Source organism: Haliotis asinina, chromosome 7, assembly GCF_037392515.1.
Source record: "Haliotis asinina isolate JCU_RB_2024 chromosome 7, JCU_Hal_asi_v2, whole genome shotgun sequence".
In the NCBI taxonomy this organism is placed as follows: Eukaryota; Metazoa; Mollusca; class Gastropoda; order Lepetellida; family Haliotidae; genus Haliotis; species Haliotis asinina.
The window spans coordinates 12,562,189-12,583,786 of record NC_090286.1 but is presented as its reverse complement, the minus strand read 5'-3'; the positions used below and the strand labels follow the sequence as shown (position 1 = coordinate 12,583,786).

Here is a 21,598-nt window from a genome sequence, read left to right as displayed (position 1 = left end):
TAATTCCTGCCTAACTGTTTCATTGCATACCTGAGGACTTCCTCTGCTAATCATTTCATTTCTGATGTTCTCAACACTTTTCAATTTGCCCCTACTCACAATCTGCCCAAGTCTTCGGCGATCCACAACACTGAATTTCCTAGGCCGACCTGCCCCTGCTTTGTGCTCTATCCCGGTTCCTGTTTGAATATTCTTCAAAGTTCTGTATACTGTAGACAGAGGAATACCACGTCTACAAGCTAACACTTTAGCATCAGCCTCACCCCTTTCAAAATCATCTAGAATGAGCTTTCTTTTCTCTCTTGCTGTAAATTCTGCCATGTCAACACAGGAAGCCGTCTGCTCAGACAAGGGAGATAACTCTTGACGTAATGAGCTGCCTTCTAAGCCTTCAAGGGTTGTCTCCCTTAATTAGTATGCTTAGTGCATAGTGAAAGCCCTTTTTCCAATCTTAGCATCATTAGAAAAAAAACAAAGATTTTCTCAATAATTTCTGGGAACACTGTAAATAGTATGATTTTGGGGACTGCCGGAACTAAATAAATACTTCATACGACGATATAATAATAGACGGATATAAAATAGACGGATATATAGTTACAAGGATAAACATACTCTGAAAAGTAGGATATAAAATGAGGACAGATGCTGATACCTAAGGCTTCTTGGAGAAACAAAAATATGTACTGTATGAGGATGTTAACAGACAGAAGATTAAACATAAAGTCTGATGTACAGACACTGTGGCACAATGATACAGAAATCAGTCAACACTACGTTGACGTATCCTAAAATGAGATATGGAAGGAAAACAGATCTCAGAACAAACAGATACCGAGAGGGTAGGACAGTAGAATTAAGTGAATAACAGATAGTAGGTTGAAACCAGGGTATATCAGGGCGGATACACCCCACCCCCTACACCCACACACCCACTCTCACACAAACACCAACCCAACCCGTTCACTCTTCTTTCTCTCTGTGGATCCGCCTATATCTATGACATAACACATTAGAGTAAAATATACCAGAATATTAGGATGGTAGGATGGTACGTATAGGTGATTCTAGGGTATATTGATACTTTCATATTGGATACACCATATTATTCTTGGATAAAGGATAAATATATTCTTGGATAAAGGTGTGGACGGATTCTTTGATGCAACTGTCTATAAATACCTGGCTATAGCAGAAAAGGGATTTGGATAAGTATATATTAGTATATAAAGATATTTGGATGCAAAAATAGCTGGATATATCTAAGCTATCTGAGCAAGGCTCTGGACAAAAGGATCTTTTTGCTGCACATGGCGAGTACACTTTCTTCTCCACCAAACTTTAATCCGAAGTTTCAGGTGTAATGAAATTATCAAGAAAATCTGAAAATTTGCAATCTGATAAAGGTGAAGATTGTTGTGAAGTATTTTCAATGCCTGACATAAATACTGTCTTAGCACTGATACTATCAATTACCAGCAATTACTTGGACATGACACTTTCCTTCTTCGTAGTGTCATGCCATTCTTGTACCAATGCTTGTGTGCAATACAGATCCATCTAATCACAGACAATTTTCATTAACTATCTGCATAAAACAAGGAGAGCACGGTCAGTAATAGACAAGTATGGTTTCTAGAATCCAATCTTCCTATTACAAACATTCAGTGTGTTTTTCGCCAAAATAGATGAAGAATTGAACATTTGCTCCCACTGGAATCATTTATTACATATTAAATTATAGATAACCTGCATGATGTATAGACTGTTTTCGACCCAGAAAAGTTTATGATACAACATGGAAACATCCTCATGGTCTCTAGTATGGTGATCTACAGTCAGTTGCTGGTGATTGTATATAGTATCGACTTTATTATCTAAATAAAAAAAACATACTTGCTAGTTTTCATTCTCTAACAGTGATAATCTAGTTATTTTACCGTCCTTTGTCGACAGTTTAAAAAAAATTTAATTAATTGCGTTTATTGCTGATTTATACTTTTTTACACCACAATATAGCTGAAATATTGTGACAATAAATCTCATTCACTCGATCGTGTTTGACCAATCCTGATCATTATAATTAGGATCAGGTGCAGTATTTTGTCTGTTACTTTTCTCAATGAAAGAATAGTTTCTCAAAAGTCTTAAAAGACTCAGTAGTTGGGTCATAATATCCCAATACGCAGATTTCAGTAACAGGAATGAGGAAAGAACAGAGTATCATATAGTTGTGCAAGGGTATTTTTGTGAAGCCTGTATTGTAAACATGTTAAAGGTAAAACCCAACTTTCCTGATCTGGGAATAGACCCGAAGGTTAGATTTGTCGGCCATTGCAGTGCAAAGGATTTAATCACTACTGAACTATCAGGCAATAGAAAGTTATCACTTTTGAAGTAACTGTATAAAAAAGCCAAAACCCTGGTACAGGTTTGTGCTCAAGCAAACGCTTTCGCAACACGGTCCCGATAACAACGCAGCTGTTCGAAGACATCTCAACAATTAAACAAACAAAACTATGTTACAGTAAATTTACTTGATCTATTCACCGCCATTGCGTGGTCCGAAAATGACATCATCCTCTTAAACTAAAACTTGCTGTATAAAATTATATGATGTTATGCCATTTTAATGCAAAGAGATAGTATCATGATTTGTGGTGTTTTCTTTAACCACAATTTAACTATTGACAGAATAATCCTGAAATCCGTGAAGCGATGTGGTGTTATTTTATGCAATGTTATGTTCAGCACAATCCCATTTTTCTGTTAGTGTACATTTGCAGTTCCTATTTCAAACTCAACTATTACAGGTAAGAAACTGACAGCAGAAGAGTCCAATTCATCAGACCGGTAACAACACACTGAGGAGAAAGCCGCAACACGATTGCGTCAACACGTATGTGACCACAATGCATCACAGGACGTCTCGGCGTACTTCTCCTTGTGTGCAAAACCGATGCGTCCATGTCTCAGTGTGTATATTATTGGAATTATTGGCAGTGAAAACAAATTCACTGAAATCCACAAGGACATTAACAAAGTGCAGAACACTTCCACTAAATTCTTATGTATAACATCTTACAAAACAGCAAACCAATAAACATGAAACATAAACATTAAAACATTCGATTAGAAAATCGAGTGTGTACCGTTTTCGATTGGACCTGATAAACGTATAACATCTGGCACTCAAAGTAGACGTCCCAAGAAACTTTGACAAACAAATCAGTTATAATAATGTTCAACCTCAGAAAAAAACAATGCATTAATTAAGCTAAAAAAACAATACAATTCGGATCTCACAAATACAGTTCGGATCTAAAAATACAATTAGTAATAAATGCTATGAGTCTATGGACTGTGGGTTGCTCAAGACGACGTACACTTTGGCTGACGCAAAAATACTTGTTTGTCAAATAGTTGAAGTGGCGTTGTTCTTCGAACCTACTGCAGTCTGTATTTTGCCGCAGTTTAATGGAGGGTTGTATTGTGGTATGCACATACCATTCACGTCAGATGGATATTTACGACCATGACCATTGGAGCATTCCCTCTTCGTGTGTTGTTAACGGTCTGGTGGATGTGAATCTTCTGCTGTCTACACGCCAGTCACGTACCTGTTATAGCTGAATTTACACCAATGACTGAACTATCAGATACAGAAAATACGTAATTTTTGGGATTTCACTTTCTTAGTATAGTACATATTCTAGCACCTTTTGGGTTGAGTCACAATGCCACTTTCTAAATGGCAATGTGTAATCATATCAGATTTAGGCTAAGTTCATAACACTTTCACGATAACATTATTTAGTATAGCATTATTTTATTTTATTTGTTGTCAGCAACATTCATGGTAGTTTGGGAATAATCGAGTCTTGATCAGTCAATCCAGTATTTCACATTATCACCACCAATCTGAGCAAGTACGATACCATGCCATGCTTCAGTCAAGTCAACGTGCCTTACCATCCGATCCTGTCAGTCGACTCTCGATGAGGTTGCTGAAGACGGGATCGCAACTGTCCATAACAGAGGAAAGATGTTTTATCTGTTAAACTCATTATTTTACCAAAGCCAATGTAACTATACTGAGACAGTCTGTACTTTGAAGAATAATTTAAGAAGTCTCACACTGTTCAGTGTCTATGCAGTAGTAATGTTTTACTTCTGAATATTTGACCAGAAATTTTGCGGCGTTATACAATATTCACTCACCCATCATTAAGCAATGACTAACATTTATAGGTTGAATTGTATCGAGCTGCAACCATTGTATTGTCGATAACTAAAAAACATAATTAAAATACAGACACAAAACCAACAATGCAAGAGACAACACATCAGCAGAGTGCCAGTCACATAGTGACGAGAAGAATCATGTGAGCAACATCAATGACAAAGGGCAGTAAAACATTAGATATCACTAAGTCGGAATCTAAGAGTAACCCATTTCAAATAACAAGAGTTTCTATCCAAAGGATAGATCAATACTAAAGACGCGCACACGCGCATTGTACACACGCACATACACACACATACACACGCACGTACGCACGCAGGCGCGCGCACACACGCACACTCACATTATATTAATTTGTCCAATAATAACTCACATATATATCATTTTACCTATTTACTGTTTACTATAGACCACCCGAATCAAACTGCGTACATATACTCTTTCCTCAGGAACTGAAGTTTCGTTTGGATAACGCCCCACATGCTGAGACTCATATATTTCAGCAAAACGTGGGCTAATCAAGACGAGAACGGATCCAAGGATTGTCACACGCATACATATATGCATAATTCAAGTTTCAGTTTCATAATATGACAGCGCAGAATATTACAAAGTGTTAGAGGCGGAAACGCCCTTTCCTCGGGAATTGACGTTCCGTTTGAAACTGCTGTTGAATGCATTTCTCGGGAGTCATGTAATCTATGACGCTCTATCTCACTCGACTTGATCCAAACGACAGTGGGGTTCCTAACAATCTCACATGCATATATATATATGTGTGAATGTGTTAATCTGCATAATTTAAACTTTAATCCAATTAAGACCGCAAGACATGTAACAAATCTATCTGTATGAGATTCCTAGTGGAAGTAGATAGAGACAATTGGTATTGCTCATGCGCTTCTGACTCCCACCACCCCTAAACTATATTTGTTTTAGGTTTGTTCACATACACGAGTACATCGGGTTTAGATCACGTGACTATCCCTCACTTTTTAACCAGAAGCAACGCCTCGTCAATAACTACCCTACACTGGGAAGCTTCAGTACTTGCTCATTGGGCCTATGCAGTTCAGATACGAGGTAAGATACATCACATTGTTTAAGTGATGATAGTTACCCCTACTCACTTAACACTGCGTTATTTTTGCCATCTTTCTATAGCAATTGCATGTGCATGCAGGCACATACAGAAACACTACTGATAATGTAAACCATGTACCGATCATTTCGGAAAAAGTGTCACTTACCAGTGCTGATTTCGTGGTCTTCAAAAAACAAATCAATGGAGTCATTTTATTGTTTTAGCGCTCCACTAATTTCTTGCAAAGGGCAGTTGCGTTGCACGTGCAATACATGAAATTACTGTGCAGAATGGTTGATGAAAGTGTGGGAGTAAGGATATGTTTTAAATAGGGGAATAATCTGGTAACTCATCGGCTTTCCTTAATGTAAAGGTACAGAGCTGTTCGAAAGATCCTCTCAAGAGAAATCTACAGTGCTCAGAGGAGAAACAGTAGAACTTTGTTTAAACGTTTATTATTCTTCTTCAGCATGAGTGAACCAAGACAAAGAATATTACCTGAGGTAATACGATCGCTGAAACGTTTAGCAGACAGTCTTGATGAAGATTATAGGTACTATCGGCAAGCTAAAAGAACTAGTGGACGGTTTAGCATACTTGGTGGTGTAATTGCATTGGCTGGGGCATTTATTGCACCCCCTGTTGTCATAGTAGGAGGAGTTCTGGGATTTGCGGGTGCAACTTTTGGAGTATACGCCCATATTGCCGAAAGGTCTTCATTAGAAACACATCTACAACTTGCACAGAAAAATCTTAGTGATTATGCCGACGAACTAAACAGAAGAGGAAGAACTGACATGTCGGATGCTTTGCAGGGTGCAGATACAAGAATTGTTACGATCCTTAGTTCCATATTGGTAATATCTATTGAAGGTGTTAACATGGCAACAGGTGCATCCGCTTTGAAGACGCTGTTAAGTGGGGCTGCAAGCAGTGTTTCAGTAGGTTTCAACCTATGGGATTTCGTGCAAAACGGAATACAGACGGAGCATGGATTTACTGCAACAGCAAGATATATACGATCATTGGTTAGGGACCTTGAGGCCATTGGGGCATAATCGAGAAACTACAAAATGCTATATTTTGTGTACATGAAGTGTGCTTTCTGATGTTGATACACTTTCTGTTATTTGTATTTCAAAGGATCGGAACGACTCAATCATGAATGACATCAGGAACATCAACATGGCAGAACTGCGAGAAGTGAAGCAGGCTTTGCATAAAATGGCTGGTGCTCTGGATGAGGACAGCAAATATTATGATTCCAAAAAGAAAGCTATCCGCAAAACATTTCCTGTTGGCGGCGCGATTTTTATCACAGGAGTAGTTTTATCCAGAATGCCTAACATTGGTGAAAGTGTTTCCAAACTTTCTTGTTTCGGAGCTGGGTTTGCTGTGTTGTGTGTTGCAGCCCATGTGTTCACAGTTGTTGCTGAACGTTCTGCTGTTTCACAGTACATGCGACTCGCACACCGCAACCTCGAGGAATTGAAAGACTCCCTTGAATCGTCTGCGAATAGAAGTGGAATAATGGACACGGTCACTGAAGGACTAGCAGTTTTAAGAAAACGTTCAGGGATGAAAAATGTTCTTTTTCACAAAGCCTGCACTCTTTCTGAGCTATCTACCAGTATCCACAAGATTCTAGACAATTTAAATAACCCGCGAGAATAGTCAAATACTTTGCAGTAAAGCAAACATTATTGTCGAAATTCCAATATTATGTACGACTGCTTGGCTCGGGTGAGCGACCCATGCGAGTATTTCATCGTGTGTATCTCTCAGCACAGCTAAATGAAATACTTAATGAAATAACTTTCTCGTTATTTGTGCATTTGCTTCTCGTACACCTGACTCTTTACACTCCCCCTCGTCACAAATAGTGAGCTGTGTCAATATTAAAATGGCAGTTTGTTAAACAGCTTTTTGATTTTTTGTTGAATCAGTGATGCAAATATTTGCCTTGCTGTTTTACTGGGCATATTTCCAACTACAGTCAAACATCTTTGTGACGAACTATATGGTGGTCACGAAGTCAAAATATGGTTTATACTTACTTTTGCATTCATTAATTTCATTAAGTGTTTACATACATCCCTTCGACACAGCGGGATTTGACTGCATGCGTCATGTGGTCTGAAATGTTTGGTACATTACATGTCTGAAATATTGTTGCCTTAAAAATACACTCACTTCCCAACGTTGCGTTACCGAATTTCCAGCCGAAGTTACAACTAGGAAGATTTCAATATTCCATAATATGTGACAGAGCTTTTAGGACAGATAACAACTCGACAGCGGTGTATTTATACATGCATAACATTTTTTTGTCATTTATTGTTTATTTTTAGATTTTCGGTTTCTGTTTACAGCTTAGTAAAGTTTGATATTATGTGTTGTTTTTGATCCAAGCCTGCACTTGCCTGTTGTTTCAATGGCAGACTCTACTCTAGTTATTCGTTAAAAATAAACATGGCTTTCCATATTAAGACTTTTATTAAGATATTATGCATTGATACTTTCGTGATACTGTTTATGTACTTTGTTATGGTGATTTAATGACTTTCTTGTATGGAATGGTCATAATGGTTTTATTTCATGTTGCTATATTATATCTTTCATGTCCTGTTTCATATATTTCTTGACGCGTTGTAATATAATGGTCAGTAATAGACATACATATTCCGTCAACACACCCGATTTTTTAAATCATATATTTTCTTTCCGTGTGATGATTGTTTTAACTAATTGACGGTATTAGCCAGATTTTAGCCAAAATTGAAATTGATAATGTAGTGTTCGCTTACTTCACTGTGGACCCGTGAAGGTCCCGGGGTAGAATAGGCCTTCAGCAACCCATGCTTGCCATAAAAGGTGACTATGCTTGTCGTAAGAGGCGACTAACGGGATCGGGTGGTCAGACTAGCTGACTTGGTTGACACATGTCATCGGTTCCCCATTGCGCAGATCGATGCTCATGTTGTTGATCACTGGATTGTCTGGTCCAGACTCGATTATTTACAGACCGTCGCCATATAGCTGGAATATTGCTAAGTGCGACGTAAAACTAAACTCACTCACTCACTTACTTCACTGTGCATTTTCGTATTTTGTATACGACTGTACATGTCCGTCTTGACCCATACGTTCTTGATTACAGTCACTAGTGCATTCATGTGATATATAAATATTATGCTTTTGTAGTATTTACTTGGGATCAATAAAACGGAATTAAAAGGAACTTTGTTTGTCATTTTAATTCAATGTCCCTTTCAGACACTGTAGGATAGTATCACCGACTGTCGCGAGCTTCGGAAAGCACAATGCAGTGACGAACGATTGACAATGTTTTCTCGTAGGTTATAATTAACACATAATGAACGTACAATGTGTTATTTACATTCAACCACTGCATTGTCACATGACCAATGGGTGGTCGAATTGAGTGAGTGATGTGTTATGATATTCGTATCTACTGTCATCGATATGAATCAAAACAGAAGTATGGCACTCAGGACCATAAACATATGCACGTGAACCTTGTTGAAGGAACCGGCGAATCGACTGGTCAGGATCCGCAACACTGATAGCTGCTCGTACTATCGCTCACTTGAACGCTTGGTCATAACTCGATAATATCCAACTCACTGCCTTTTTGCTGTGTGTCTTCAGTGTGGCTGCTCTATGACTGAATTAAAACATCGCATATGTGATATATTACAAGTACACTCCTATTATGCAGACGTCCCAACTGTGACAAAAGATGGCGACTGGAAAATTTCGCACGAACGTGGCCCCAAATTTGCTAGGTCTGATGCAGGTAGATGGAAATAACATCTGCCCCGTGTGAATGCTGCGCGAATGTAGGGCCGATATCGGGTTAACATTGTTAAGTCTCCACAAGACCACACGATGGCTACACGAGGCAACATAACGTCGTACGAGGCGTATGCAGTGCTCCAAACTAGGTCACGAGGGCATCAGGTGACTTCAACACGGTATAAAACCTTTGTGATTCTTGAAGCACAACTCATTTCATTTCAACTTAATTTCAACGTTAATTAAGTTTTAATATGACACCCAAACACAAACACAGGAGGCTGGTGCAGGGAGAAGTCAGAAGAGGATACTGGGGGAAACGGAGGAGAACCCCAAGGAGGGATGTCAGCCCTAGTCCACGTCACAGTCCAGAACACTCTCCAGAGGGCTCCAGGTTTCCTCAGCAGTCCCAAGAATCTCATCAGCTTTCACCTTTCCTCCTCCCAGACACAGTCTGACTTTCAGATAATGAAGGTAAATATTCAATATTCATTGTTTGTGGGGAAAAGGGGTAGGGTGATTTTCTTATTTCTTCCTACATGTTGTTGTCTTGCATGTAATTAATTACATGAGAAAGCACTGTCTGGCTCAGAGAGCACAAACTACTATATGACATGAAGGGTAAGCTGTGTAAGGAGGACATTCTGGGAAGACAAAGTTGCTGAATACGACAGTTCGTAATATGTCAAATGTAATTATGATATTTGACGTATATGTGAACTGAAATATCTAATCTGAACGTTTATATTGTTGTCAATGTACTTTTCAATTATTATAAATTGATTATTTTGATTACTGTCATTGCAGATGATTTCAGAGGGTACCTCGCCAACAGGACAAGATTTTCGAAACTGAAGGAGCGCTAACGTGTCCAAAGGACTTAGTAGAGGGCCGGGATGGCTTATCCAGTAATGGTGAAGAAGAACCTGCTACTGATGCTGAGGAGATGGATAGTGACCGGGACAGATTCATAAGTAAAATTTGGGGGTTTTCATTTTGCAATTTCAAAGTCATTCTTTCCTAATATGAGTTTCAAAATATATTTATATTCTTTTTCCACATTTGTGTTTGCAGTTTAATGACATGTTGTCTGTGGTGGAGACTGGTGAAATGGCCTTGCAGACCAGCCCAGGGAGCCACCCAAGAAGTAGAGTGGCTTGCCAATACGAAGACCATCTTCCAGGACAAGAGAACCGAGCCAAGTCCCCGGCTATGTAGATGAGTGTGGACAGGAGGCCAGTGAATTTAAGTTTTGGAGCACCTATAGAATACAGAGCCACAACGTCTCGTGAGGATGTTAGGGGTAGGTTAACCTAACCTAACCTAACCTTACCAAACCCTAGCCCTAACTTAACTCTAATCACCTACAATTACGTAAAAGAAATATTACGAGGTGTTTCTTAAAGTTTAGTATTCTAAAGATAAGCCGAACTTTTTGTTGGCAAAATATGAATTTGCATTGGTCTTGTGCAATCTGTTTTGGTATTTTCAGTTACCGCAGGTAAACACGGGTACACAGTAAGCCGTTAGTCAGTAGAAGCCATCTCAGCCTGCACATCTGCCACCTCCTCAAGAGTCAGTCAGCTCTAACAGGAGAGTGTCCTCACCGGCGGCAGCTACTACTCCGCTAGCAGAGCTTCATCCTCCCCTTTCAGCAGACTTCCAGCTTGGTCCCAAACAGTGGCCCGGGAACCCTGCCTCAGTGTTAAGATCCCAATCCTGTGACTACATGGAGCAGGTTACTCAGCAGTACAACTTGATATAGCAGCAGCGGCAGCGGCGGCAGTACGATATTCTCTTGTCAGCCAGCGCTACTCAGTCAGTCCTGCAGTTTTAGAGCAAGCAGTTTTGCAGTCTGGGAGAGTCAGGAGTCCAGGACCAGTATTGCATCTTCACCTCAGCAGCTCCACCAGTCTCCACTCCTGCGTCTGCTTAATTAGCAGCAGCAGCAGCAGCAGGAGGAGGAACTCAAGACTACTCAGACGCACTCAGCCCATCAGGCACTCCAGCGTCCTCTTAAAGCCCAGCAGGCAGAGCCAGTCCAACAAAATACTGAGCAGGACAGCTTCAGCCAACACCTTAAACCAAATAAAAGTGTTCAGCAATGACCCGGACCTCACTTCTGTGATGATCATGGACGACAAGACCAATAACCAGTAAATATGTCATTGATGCTGTTGTGAATAAAATGTATGAATTCTATTTTCAGAATAACGCCTTTGTTGGTTTCTTTATTTTAAAGTTTGATTTTAAACTAGGGATATTTACTCTCAGTAAAGTTAAATATCTTGCCCAAACTACTAAATACTTAATGTGAAGTGTAAGTCCCAATGAAGTCTATTTAATGAGAACATTTTCCCCCTTGTCCTTAGTTTAAAATTTCGTAAAAGTTAAATATATCTTGCCCAAGTTCCACATTTAGTATTTTAAATGTTGATGCTATCAGAAAGGTAACAAGTACCTAAAATTATCATTTCAAATTATTTGTGACATTTTCAAGTTGGAAACCTAAGACATTAAAATTATCCACCATTTCATAATTATCAAAATTGAGAATAATTTAAACTCAAATATTTGTTTCTTTTTACCACAAAAACAAACACGGACAAAACGCACATGCAATATTTGAAAAGCATATTTATTACTGAACTGACACATTGCTCATCAAGTTACAATGCACTATGCTAAAATAACATGGTATACATCTCAGGTAACAAAAACATTGACACGAAAGGGTTTTTTTTGTCATTATCATGCGTGAGAGAAAAGAGTTCAGTCGCTCATTATCTTTATTCAGAGATCACTGTTGCTATTCTGAACATATTTGGAATGCATTACAGTGTTTACTGATATGTGTTGGTTTGAAGTTTAAAGGTATCTGTAAGATGGATTTAGCACTGTTCGGTCTCGCTTCAGACAGTTTTCTTGTTGCTCCCAAACAGTGAGTGAGTGAGTCTGACCATGCATTTATCACATTGGGGGCTTAAGCTTTAACTCTCCAGTTTTTACCAACAAACATTACATACCCAAACTACACAACTTACACACAATGAACCACTCTCTTTGCCAGTGTAAGAACTTTGATATAACTTTTGCGTTAATAATTTAATTATATGACGCAAATGTAAAAGTGACGCTCCGATGCTCAAGGAACATGTCCTTGGACAATTCAGTTTTAACCATGGCCAAGTTTCACAAAACTCTCGTAGCCTATGATCTTATAAGTTTTCTCGAAGCCATTGTACCTCCTAAACTGTAACACAGGAGCTATGGATGCTGCGTGAAAAGTTACGAGATCTTAGGCTTACGAGAGTGTCGTGAAACGGGCCCCAGGTTCACCTCAGGAGATTGTCCGATATAAAGGCAAAATAGTCAAACACAGCGCTGTGTGACTTCATAAAGCCAGTAGCCAAGGCAAAAAGATCGATCTTCATATATCCCCCTCCACTGGGGCTCGAACACGGGTCCACGGTGCGACGAGTGAATATTTGTTCTTGTAAACAGAATTAGTTCCAAACTAATATTCCGTGCCAGAATAACGCTCTGATAAGTCATGCTCTTAGACTGGGAGAGAGGCTTGACTTTATGCAGTATATGAAACATGGAGAATGACACAAGATAGCTAGCAGTTTAACCCAACCCAAGTCTATCCCGTGACAGGCGAACACTTAAAATATCATTTGATCTAAGGGGTACAGTTTCTCCTTTTTCTAATATCAGAATCAAACGGAAAGTGAAAGAGATTTGTTCGCATAAAACGCATCCGTAATATAGATTTCCCTAATGAGTTTCCATAGCATTTTCCTGTCCGACCCAGAACCACAGATCCCTCGCCCTCCAGCCAGGTCGCACTGTACCGGTATGTAGATGATATTTAACTCTAAACGGTTTTGTTGCCAAATGTCGTTCTACTTTAACTGATTTGTGATTGTATGATGAGTTTTCTATGATATCTGAAAATGCAAATATCCAGCCTGTGCCCTCCTTCAATGAAACAAAAAAATTGACGTTTCGGTTTCAGATCATGATCAGTCTGAGAGAGTGATGCATTGTTTTTGTCCTCGCCTAACCATTGTAACTTCAGTTTGGAAAATAACTTGCCTCTAATACGTCATGATAAAATGCCTTACGAAACCCATTAAACGTGCGTCTGATAAATGCAACATCTGGGTCCTAGCTGTTGAATATTATATTATTATGTACCACACCATCACAGTCGCCACCTGCATCAGTCTATACAGACAAACAACACACAGTCAGGTAAGCCATCGCGACACACTACACCCAACTCCTGTCAACCGACTTTAATGGGATTTGATAACTGTCTTTAATATACGTTTGCACAATTTCAATGATTTTCTTAAAAATCGTAAATGATAGACGGCTCGTTTGAAACTAAGCCGTCACGACACCGGGTCAAAGTGACCTGAGTGTACACTAAACGCCAAAAGAAACAATACCCTCTTAAGTTCATGAATTACTTAAAACTATTTCATAGAGAGGACACATTGCGTACAGGTAATTAAATACAAGGGCGAAAGAACTCGCCTAAACATTAAAACTGACACCAGACCTCTGTTTGAGGTACACTTACCTAGGAATGTCATCACAGGAGTGTTGTGGCTAATGCCTATTTTAGCAACGAGTTTAGTTTTCGAAGTCGTAAAGTTAATACCGAAGGGAGCAACGTCTGTCGTCCTTCATCATCATCCTTCATCATCATCATCCTTCATCATCATCATCATCATCCTTCATCATCACCGGTCAAATGGTTTGGTGCCATAAGGGACACAATTCTCTAAAGCATTTCATATTATTAAACGAGAACAAATCAGATAAAATTGAATGTATTGTGAAAGTGAACTGACCTTTTCATGTTGTGTAGGTAACAATTTAATATTTTATCAAGTCTCCTTGAGCTTCACGGCACAGTCTAAGACGGGTAGGCATACTTCCTATCAGAGAGGTTAGTGTCTCGTGAGTTATGCTGTCCCAGTATCGGACCACTTCTCTCTTCATGTCTTCAATTTTTGTCAACCCCTTTTGATTCACACATTCCTTCATCATCCCCCAAATGTTCTCAATGGGATTTAAGTCAGGACTATATGCAGGAAATGGTAATGCAGTCACATTTTTCTCCTGAAACCACTGCTTGGCATGTTTTGCGGTGTGTTTAGGATCATTATCTTGCTGCAAAATCCAGTCATTTCCATAAAACACATGTGCACTTGGAAGGAGAAAATTATCTAATATGTTAGTGTAGCGTTGACTTGTCAGATTTCCCTCAAACACACACAGCGGGGTCGTTCCTAATAAGGATATCCCTCCCCATACATGAAACTTTGGGCTGTATTTAGGTCGTCGATACAACGGTGCTGACGCAGACTTTGTCCATATTTTCACATTATTGGGATATACCCATATTGAGCTTTCATCAGTAAAAATCACATTTTCCCAGTCAAAGTTTTCATGTACCAAACACCACTCAACACGCCTGTCTTTATGTTCTTGTTTCATGAGAGGAGAAGGAATTCCAGTCTTTTTCTCCCATTCAAGATCAATCAAATTTCTTCTAACTGTAGATATTGATACAACTGTTGATCCCCTTTCTATCATTTCATACCTGATGTTGGAGATGCTTGCCCTTTGCTTTTTAGACGCTAAAATTCCCAGCCGGACGCGATCTGAGAAGTCAAATTTTCTGGGTCTCCCTGCTCCTTTCTGGTGCCCAAAATCCTTTCCCTCTTTAAAATTCTTCCTAATCCTATACACAGTAGAAAGAGGAGTTCCTGTTCTCTCTGCCAATGTATTTACATCATCAATTCCTTGATTACACAACTCAAAAATCAACCTTCTTTTATCTTCAGCAGACATTGTTGACAGTGCTGAGGAAAATGACGTCTGCTACAAATTCAGGGGAGGTAACTCTAAGTGTACTATACTCAGTATGCCAAGATGAGTTACCTCCCTTATACAATTACTTAGTTTCAGTGAATCAGTTGAGGTGTTAGGATAGCTCAAAGTAAGAAGAAAAATTCTCAATAATTATGAACCAGACTATATTTGGGTAAACACGCGCTTACGTTTCTTCAACTAATACACATACAGCGACTGATATATCTGTACTTACCTCTAAATGACGCATCGCACAATTACAGTAAGATACCATTTTGATTGTAAAAAGACATTTGCAAAACATCACCAGCGCTTACGTACTCCATTCCATTCATTTAAACACCCCCTCCATGCCTATCCATTTTCAGCCTCCACCTAACCCAGTTTTCAATTCGTCACTAAAACAGCGTGACATGAATATGAATGAAAAACTATAATTCATCAACATGAACACTATGTGCTTTCTGAACCTTGTCGAATTGTATACAGCCATTGTTTAATACATTGTTTTGTTTCCAAGGGCGATGGGTTGGTTTTAAGCAATACACATCCTCGTTTATAAAGACTGTACTTCCATAAGGAAATTGTGATCGGTTTATATTTAGTAGTCTGTCCTTTCCCATTGTTATAAATATTGTCACAGCTGCGGTTGTACAACGACTGGCCACCCAGATGACACATCAGGGCACTGGTATTTTTACATCTTTAACAGAACTGTGTTCATGTATTAGTTGCTTTTTTAACAAAATCGCCTGTGGTTTTTACTACGACTATAAACCGAACTGAACTATAATATAACGATACAAGGATAAACAGACAACAGCTTATCAAGTAGAAGCATAAATGAGGATGATTTAACGATATAGGAATTTGCAACCACTAGCGTATACGACAACAGGATGCACAGATATTAGGACGGAAAAACAGTATGATTTTGGGGACTTCCGGAACTAATACTTTACACGCCGATATAATGATAGACGGATATAAAATAGACGGATATAAAGTTACAAGGATAAACATACTCTGAAAAGTAGGATATAAAATGAGGACAGATGCTGATACGTAAGCCTTCTTGGAGAAACAAAAATATGTACTGTATGAGGATGTTAACAGACAGAAGATTAAACATAAAGTCTGATGTACAGACACTGTGGCACAATGATACAGAAATCAATCAACACTACGATGTACATAGGTCGATGTATCTTAAAATGAGATGTGGAAGGAAAACATATCTAAGAACAAACAGATACCGAGAGGGTAGGACAGTAGAATTAAGTGAATAACAGATAGTAGGTTGAAACCAGTTTATATCAGGGACGAATACAGCTATTTGAGAAAGGGGGGGCGCACTCTCTGGAGAAAAAAAGGTAGGTGGAGGTGATGGGTTTCAATGGACTTATAACAATGTTACACACACACACACAAGCACACACAAGCACACACAAACACACACATCAACCTACCCACTCTTCTCTCTCTCTCTCTCTCTCTCTCTGGATCCACCTATGTATATGATATAACATATTAGAGTAAAATATACCAGAATATTAGGATGGTAGGGTGGTGCGTATATTTAATTCTAGGGTATATTGATACTTGCATATTGAATACCAAGATACACCATATTCTTCTTGGATAAAGGATAAATATATTCTTGGATAAAGGATATATATATTCTTGGATAAAGGATATATATATTCTTGGATAAAGGGGTGGACGGATTCTTTGGTGCCACAGTCTATTAATACCTGGCTATAGGAAAAAGGGGATTTGGATAAGTATACACTAGTATATAAAGATATTTGGATGCAAAAATAGTTGGACATATCAGTGATATATGACCAATACATACGCACACTAGAATTAATAGATAAGATGATCACAGGGTATATAAGTACCAGCAACTGAAATGCCAGGAGCCTGATTTAGAGATGATTTAGTGGTATATAGCAACAGTACAAGCATATACTAGGGTGTAATGATAATAAGATAGAGGACTGAAGGAAATATGATATCGATATATAAGGATATAGACGTAAAGCATACAAGAACATAAGGATTACAAGACTTAGTAATAGTAACATGGAAATAGTAATGTACTAGGATATAAGGATATCATAATGGGTAGTACGAATATCAGCATAATAGGCTGTACGGATAGTAGGCAATATGGAGTGACTGGGATACTTGATTATACTGATATGTAAGGATATGTAATACACAATATCATGTTTATATCTATTCCAAAGGAAAATGGCGGTCTCTCCAGGTATGGCTGTTGAGGAATACGAGGACAAGATTCAACAAGCGATAGGCGAAGTCAACACACAGAATGATAAAACTGTGAAAAGTCTTTATGATCTGGCAGATGAACTGGACAAGGCTCAGCGTAAAATGAACATAGCTAAAACCAGTTTTGCCTCTGGAGGCATTGTTGCAGCAGCGCTTACTATAGCGGGGATTGCCTGTTCTTTAGCTACTTTGGGAGCTTCCCTGGGCTTGACCATAGCAGGGGTGACTCTTGGAGTGACCAGTGGGGTCGGAGGAGTGAGCACTGAAATGGCAAATGAAATTATGAACAACAAAGCTTTGGAAAAAGCTCAACAGGAAGCTAACATTTACCACAAAAAGGGTCAGACTTTGCTTCTGTTGATGGAAAATATGAGGAAAGAGTACGGAAGTAAGTTTAAAACGTTTTTAATGGGCAAAGTGAAAGGAAAACTGAATCCCAAACTTTTTGAAACGATATCGAGTCATGGTACAACGGCTGTTAAACTCGTCGAAAAAGTCGGCAAAGCTGGTACAAAAGGACTTAAAGGCGGTGGCATTGCGCTATGTGCGCTGACTATCCCTCTAAATGTATATGCCATTGTTACAAACAGCATCAAAATCCACAAGAAGACAACGTCTGCCACTGCAGAAGAAATTCGGAGAATCGCTGAGGAATTAAAGGACAGAGAAGGTATGTAACTACTCATGGTTATATGATAATTTCCTTTATGGAATAATGAAAGATTTCAACGCATATTTTTGGAGCGTTTGAATTGGTCATGTGATTTAACGTGTTATGACATGAAAATGTCAGTGTAATTGGATTGTACCTAATTCGTATATAGTACAAACGCTATCTACTCTGATCCGTAGATCCGTAATGACAAATTAGCTCGCAGAAATATATTAAGAATATTCGAGTGTAATTGGAACCATTGGTTAATACGCCATACACGTTTCAGCAGCGTCTGTTGGGGAAGTTCAAAAACTGACGAGAAGAGTTGAAGAGATGGAGAGGACCCAGGTAAAACACCGTCAGGCTTGGAATGAGGCAAAGAAGAAGATTGAAGAAGACATCACCGATGAAATGGAAAGTATTGCCATTGAATATGAATACGTGAAAAGTGTGTTCCTAAGATCAAAGCGGTTCGCTCTTATTGTAGAAGCCATTGTAACCACAGTGATACCCGTTTTCATTGCCTTCAATTCTGGAGATGAAGGATGGTTGTCTTATTTTGGAAAGTATGCCTTACTCGTGTACGACGTGTTTCTGTTTAGTTTCGAACTTTTTCCGATACTCTATGGATACAGCTGTTTGTCCTGCGCAAGGGCGATATGGAAACAACAGACGTATGCCATTGAGAATTTGATCGCTTTGCGCCCTGGAACGTCCTCCCGTGAACAAAAGCCAGAGACAAAATGGGCTGCCCTCCCTAGTTATGTCAGACATACTTTTGATGAGAAAAAATTGGTTTCAAATCAAAATCTTTTTGGACTGTTTTTAGTTGTAATGAAATGTATGTTAACCATGTATATCTTGTTTGGGTCTTACCACAATGTTCCCCAGCGGGACCCTCCTGCTCAGTATGATGTGTTTAAGCCTGACAGCTCTCTGATGGTTGGCCTTCTCTTTCCATTGTCTGTAATTCCAATAGAGTCAAGTGATGTTTCCAGGCCTGATTTGTACATATTGGCCTTGGCAATGACTATCTTTATGCTTGTGAAATCTTATAAGGACTCGAACGATGAAACGTCTGATGTGGCGACAGAAATCCTACATCTTCCTGGGGTGTTTAAAGCCAGACTCGGGGAACTGATGAAACGAATGTAGACATGTTTCAGGTTTTGTGAAGGATATAACCAAGAGGAAGACGTTTTATATTTTGTTTAGGGTTTGTAATGGTTCTGTACTCATAGAATGTACAAAATATTTCGTTAACATCTATTTGCTGTTTATTACTACCTACATACTTAAACCAAACCCTTAATTCGAACACACGCTTCATAATGTATTCGTGACGTTCTTCCGGAACATCTGTAGGCACATCTGCGCCGAAGATGTGTCTGCATTGTTCAATCATCTGAAGACTAAGAGATTTGTGAATCATTCTTGAACCATATGTAGGCATACTTACATTCAAGATGTCAGGAGAATTCTTGAAACATGTAGACATACCTAAATCCAAGATGTGTGTGATGCATTCTTGAAAGTTATGCATTCACCTATCACATAAATCCACATGAAGATCATCTGATATAAGTTCAATATTTTGTGCCATCAATACATCAAATAATATTTTACCTGTGAGGATCTATGTGATAATTGGTCTTCAGTAACTCGCATTTGTCGACAGAGATGACAAACAGGATTGGGATGTCATTCTTGGTAAGACTTGGCTGACACATGTCATCGTATCCCAATTGTAAACATCGATAGTCATGGTGTTGTGCAGCTGATCGCCGGATCCAGGCGCGATTATTTGCAGCCTGCCGGCATATGGCTAGACTATTGTAGATTGTGTTAAACAACAATCAGTTAATCAATTAATCTATCAAATCAAATTTGGACTTAAACATGACAAGAAACACAATAATGTACACAATCATCTAACAATCGGTTGTCAGTCAAGACTTGATAAGGTAATTTTACGACGATGTCGTATTGGCCACAGTCGGTTTACTTATGACTATCTGCTAAAAAAACCCCTCCTAGGTGTATCTCTTGCGATAACGTGTTCACTATCACACCATCTGCGTCGGAGTTTTCAAATACAAGGGACTCACATTATGAAAAGTTAATCTGAAAGATCCGTTTCCCCTGTGAGCAGGCATCTCATTGTTAACTACCTGAGGGAAGTTGACGTGTACCGTCGGTTCTAACTATGTACTGTGGGTGATGGATTGTTTTAAAATTTGCTACTATTACCCTTTTTGTTGTAAATAATAACGCATGAATAAATATATTTTTGAAAAGCCCGAGTCATTTGAGCTTTGTACTTACAATAAGCAGTGTCAGTATCAAAATCAATATAACCAGTGGTCTTGTCGCTACTTAAAACTCAACTCATCTTGACACATTCATTCTTTTTTGTATTGTTTCATTCCTGGGGACATGTAAAGGTTCCGGGATAGAATAGGCCTTCAGCAACACAGGCTTGCCGTAAAAGGCGACTATTCTTGAGTGCGGCGTAAAACTAAACTCAGTCACTCACTCACTCATTCCTGGTCATTAAGGTGAGCGATCTTTGATGATGATCCTACTGGTACTGGCTTCCACCTGTTGGAGACAACCTCACATGTGTAAACAGTAAAATCCACAGAGTAATTGTACGAAACATTCATAGGAATACATCGCAATGTTTCTTCAATATTAAAATGACTTCCAAAGTACAGCCCAGAACTGCTGATTTACTCCTATTGTCTACCAAACAGTTATACCATCTTTCTGTACCAACGTTAACAAAGATATTCCATATGTCAAAGGAACTTTATTTATATCTAGAGTCTCTGTTATGATATCATACCCTTCATCTGTACAGCTTTCCAACCACCATCACTACCACCACTTTGAATATGTACATTGTTTGCTATGTAATGTACTTTGCCTGTGGTCTTTGTACTAAATACACGTGTTGAAGACGAAGTTTGACGCATGTTTTCTTACATTAGCTGGTCTTTGCTATCGTGCTAGGGTAAGTTAAATCATATTCATGCTTCGCACACATAGACTGTTATCTAATATTTCAAGAGCTTACTTTAAATCTCATCTGTGTCTGTGAAGCATGAATACAAGAAAGTAGGGGAACTTTCAATTTGGATAGGAAGTGTAAACGTTAACAAAAGTTTCAAGGACAGACATTTTATGAATGCTCACCCATTTCCCTCTATTACCACTCCTAAACACAACGCATGATATGCACGTGCACAACGCTGTAGCCTTACATGCCATACACCCATCGTCTTTCAAAAGCGACTACATTCCAAATAACTATGTTTGTAAGGAAGTGCATATGGTAATGCACTCTCAAAACATTCAATAATATCATATCAACATTGATAGACTCCGATAAATCTCCTAAATATTTTTAATCGTAAATGAAAAAATGAAGACGCCCTACTTTTTTAAAGAGTATATATTTATAATATATTATTCACATACATATTGCCTATCAAGTTTTATTACACGACAGCAGTATAGACTATCCTGGGTGAATGCGGCAGTCTGAAAGTGAATTGCATATTGCAGGGCTGTCGGATCTAGAACAAATTTTCAAAAC

General features: G+C 38.8%; 1 protein-coding gene and 1 long non-coding RNA gene across 2 annotated transcripts; both read left to right on the top strand.

The window, feature by feature from the left end:
* The first annotated feature begins 5,216 nt into the window (after positions 1-5,216).
* Positions 5,217-8,571, top strand: LOC137291813 (uncharacterized). The gene is made up of 2 exons (XR_010957283.1): positions 5,217-5,329; positions 5,800-8,571. It is a non-coding gene; the product is annotated as an uncharacterized lncRNA (long non-coding RNA).
* A 4,394-nt stretch (positions 8,572-12,965) lies between these two features.
* Positions 12,966-20,297, top strand: LOC137291222 (uncharacterized). The gene is made up of 3 exons (XM_067822519.1): positions 12,966-13,008; positions 17,300-18,012; positions 18,284-20,297. The coding sequence occupies exons 2-3, from the start codon at positions 17,304-17,306 to the stop codon at positions 19,150-19,152; spliced, it is 1,578 nt and encodes a 525-aa protein (XP_067678620.1). The 5' UTR covers positions 12,966-13,008; positions 17,300-17,303; the 3' UTR covers positions 19,153-20,297.
* Positions 20,298-21,598: the final 1,301 nt, after the last annotated feature.

What these genes read in the sequence shown, in the direction of transcription:
- LOC137291222 (XM_067822519.1), top strand. Translation starts at nt 17,304, where the DNA reads ATGGCGGTCTCTCCAGGTATGGCTGTTGAGGAATACGAGGACAAGATT. An exon ending in GGAATTAAAGGACAGAGAAG is followed by an intron (nt 18,013 to 18,283) that starts GTATGTAACTAC and finishes TACACGTTTCAG; the next exon opens with CAGCGTCTGTTGGGGAAGTT.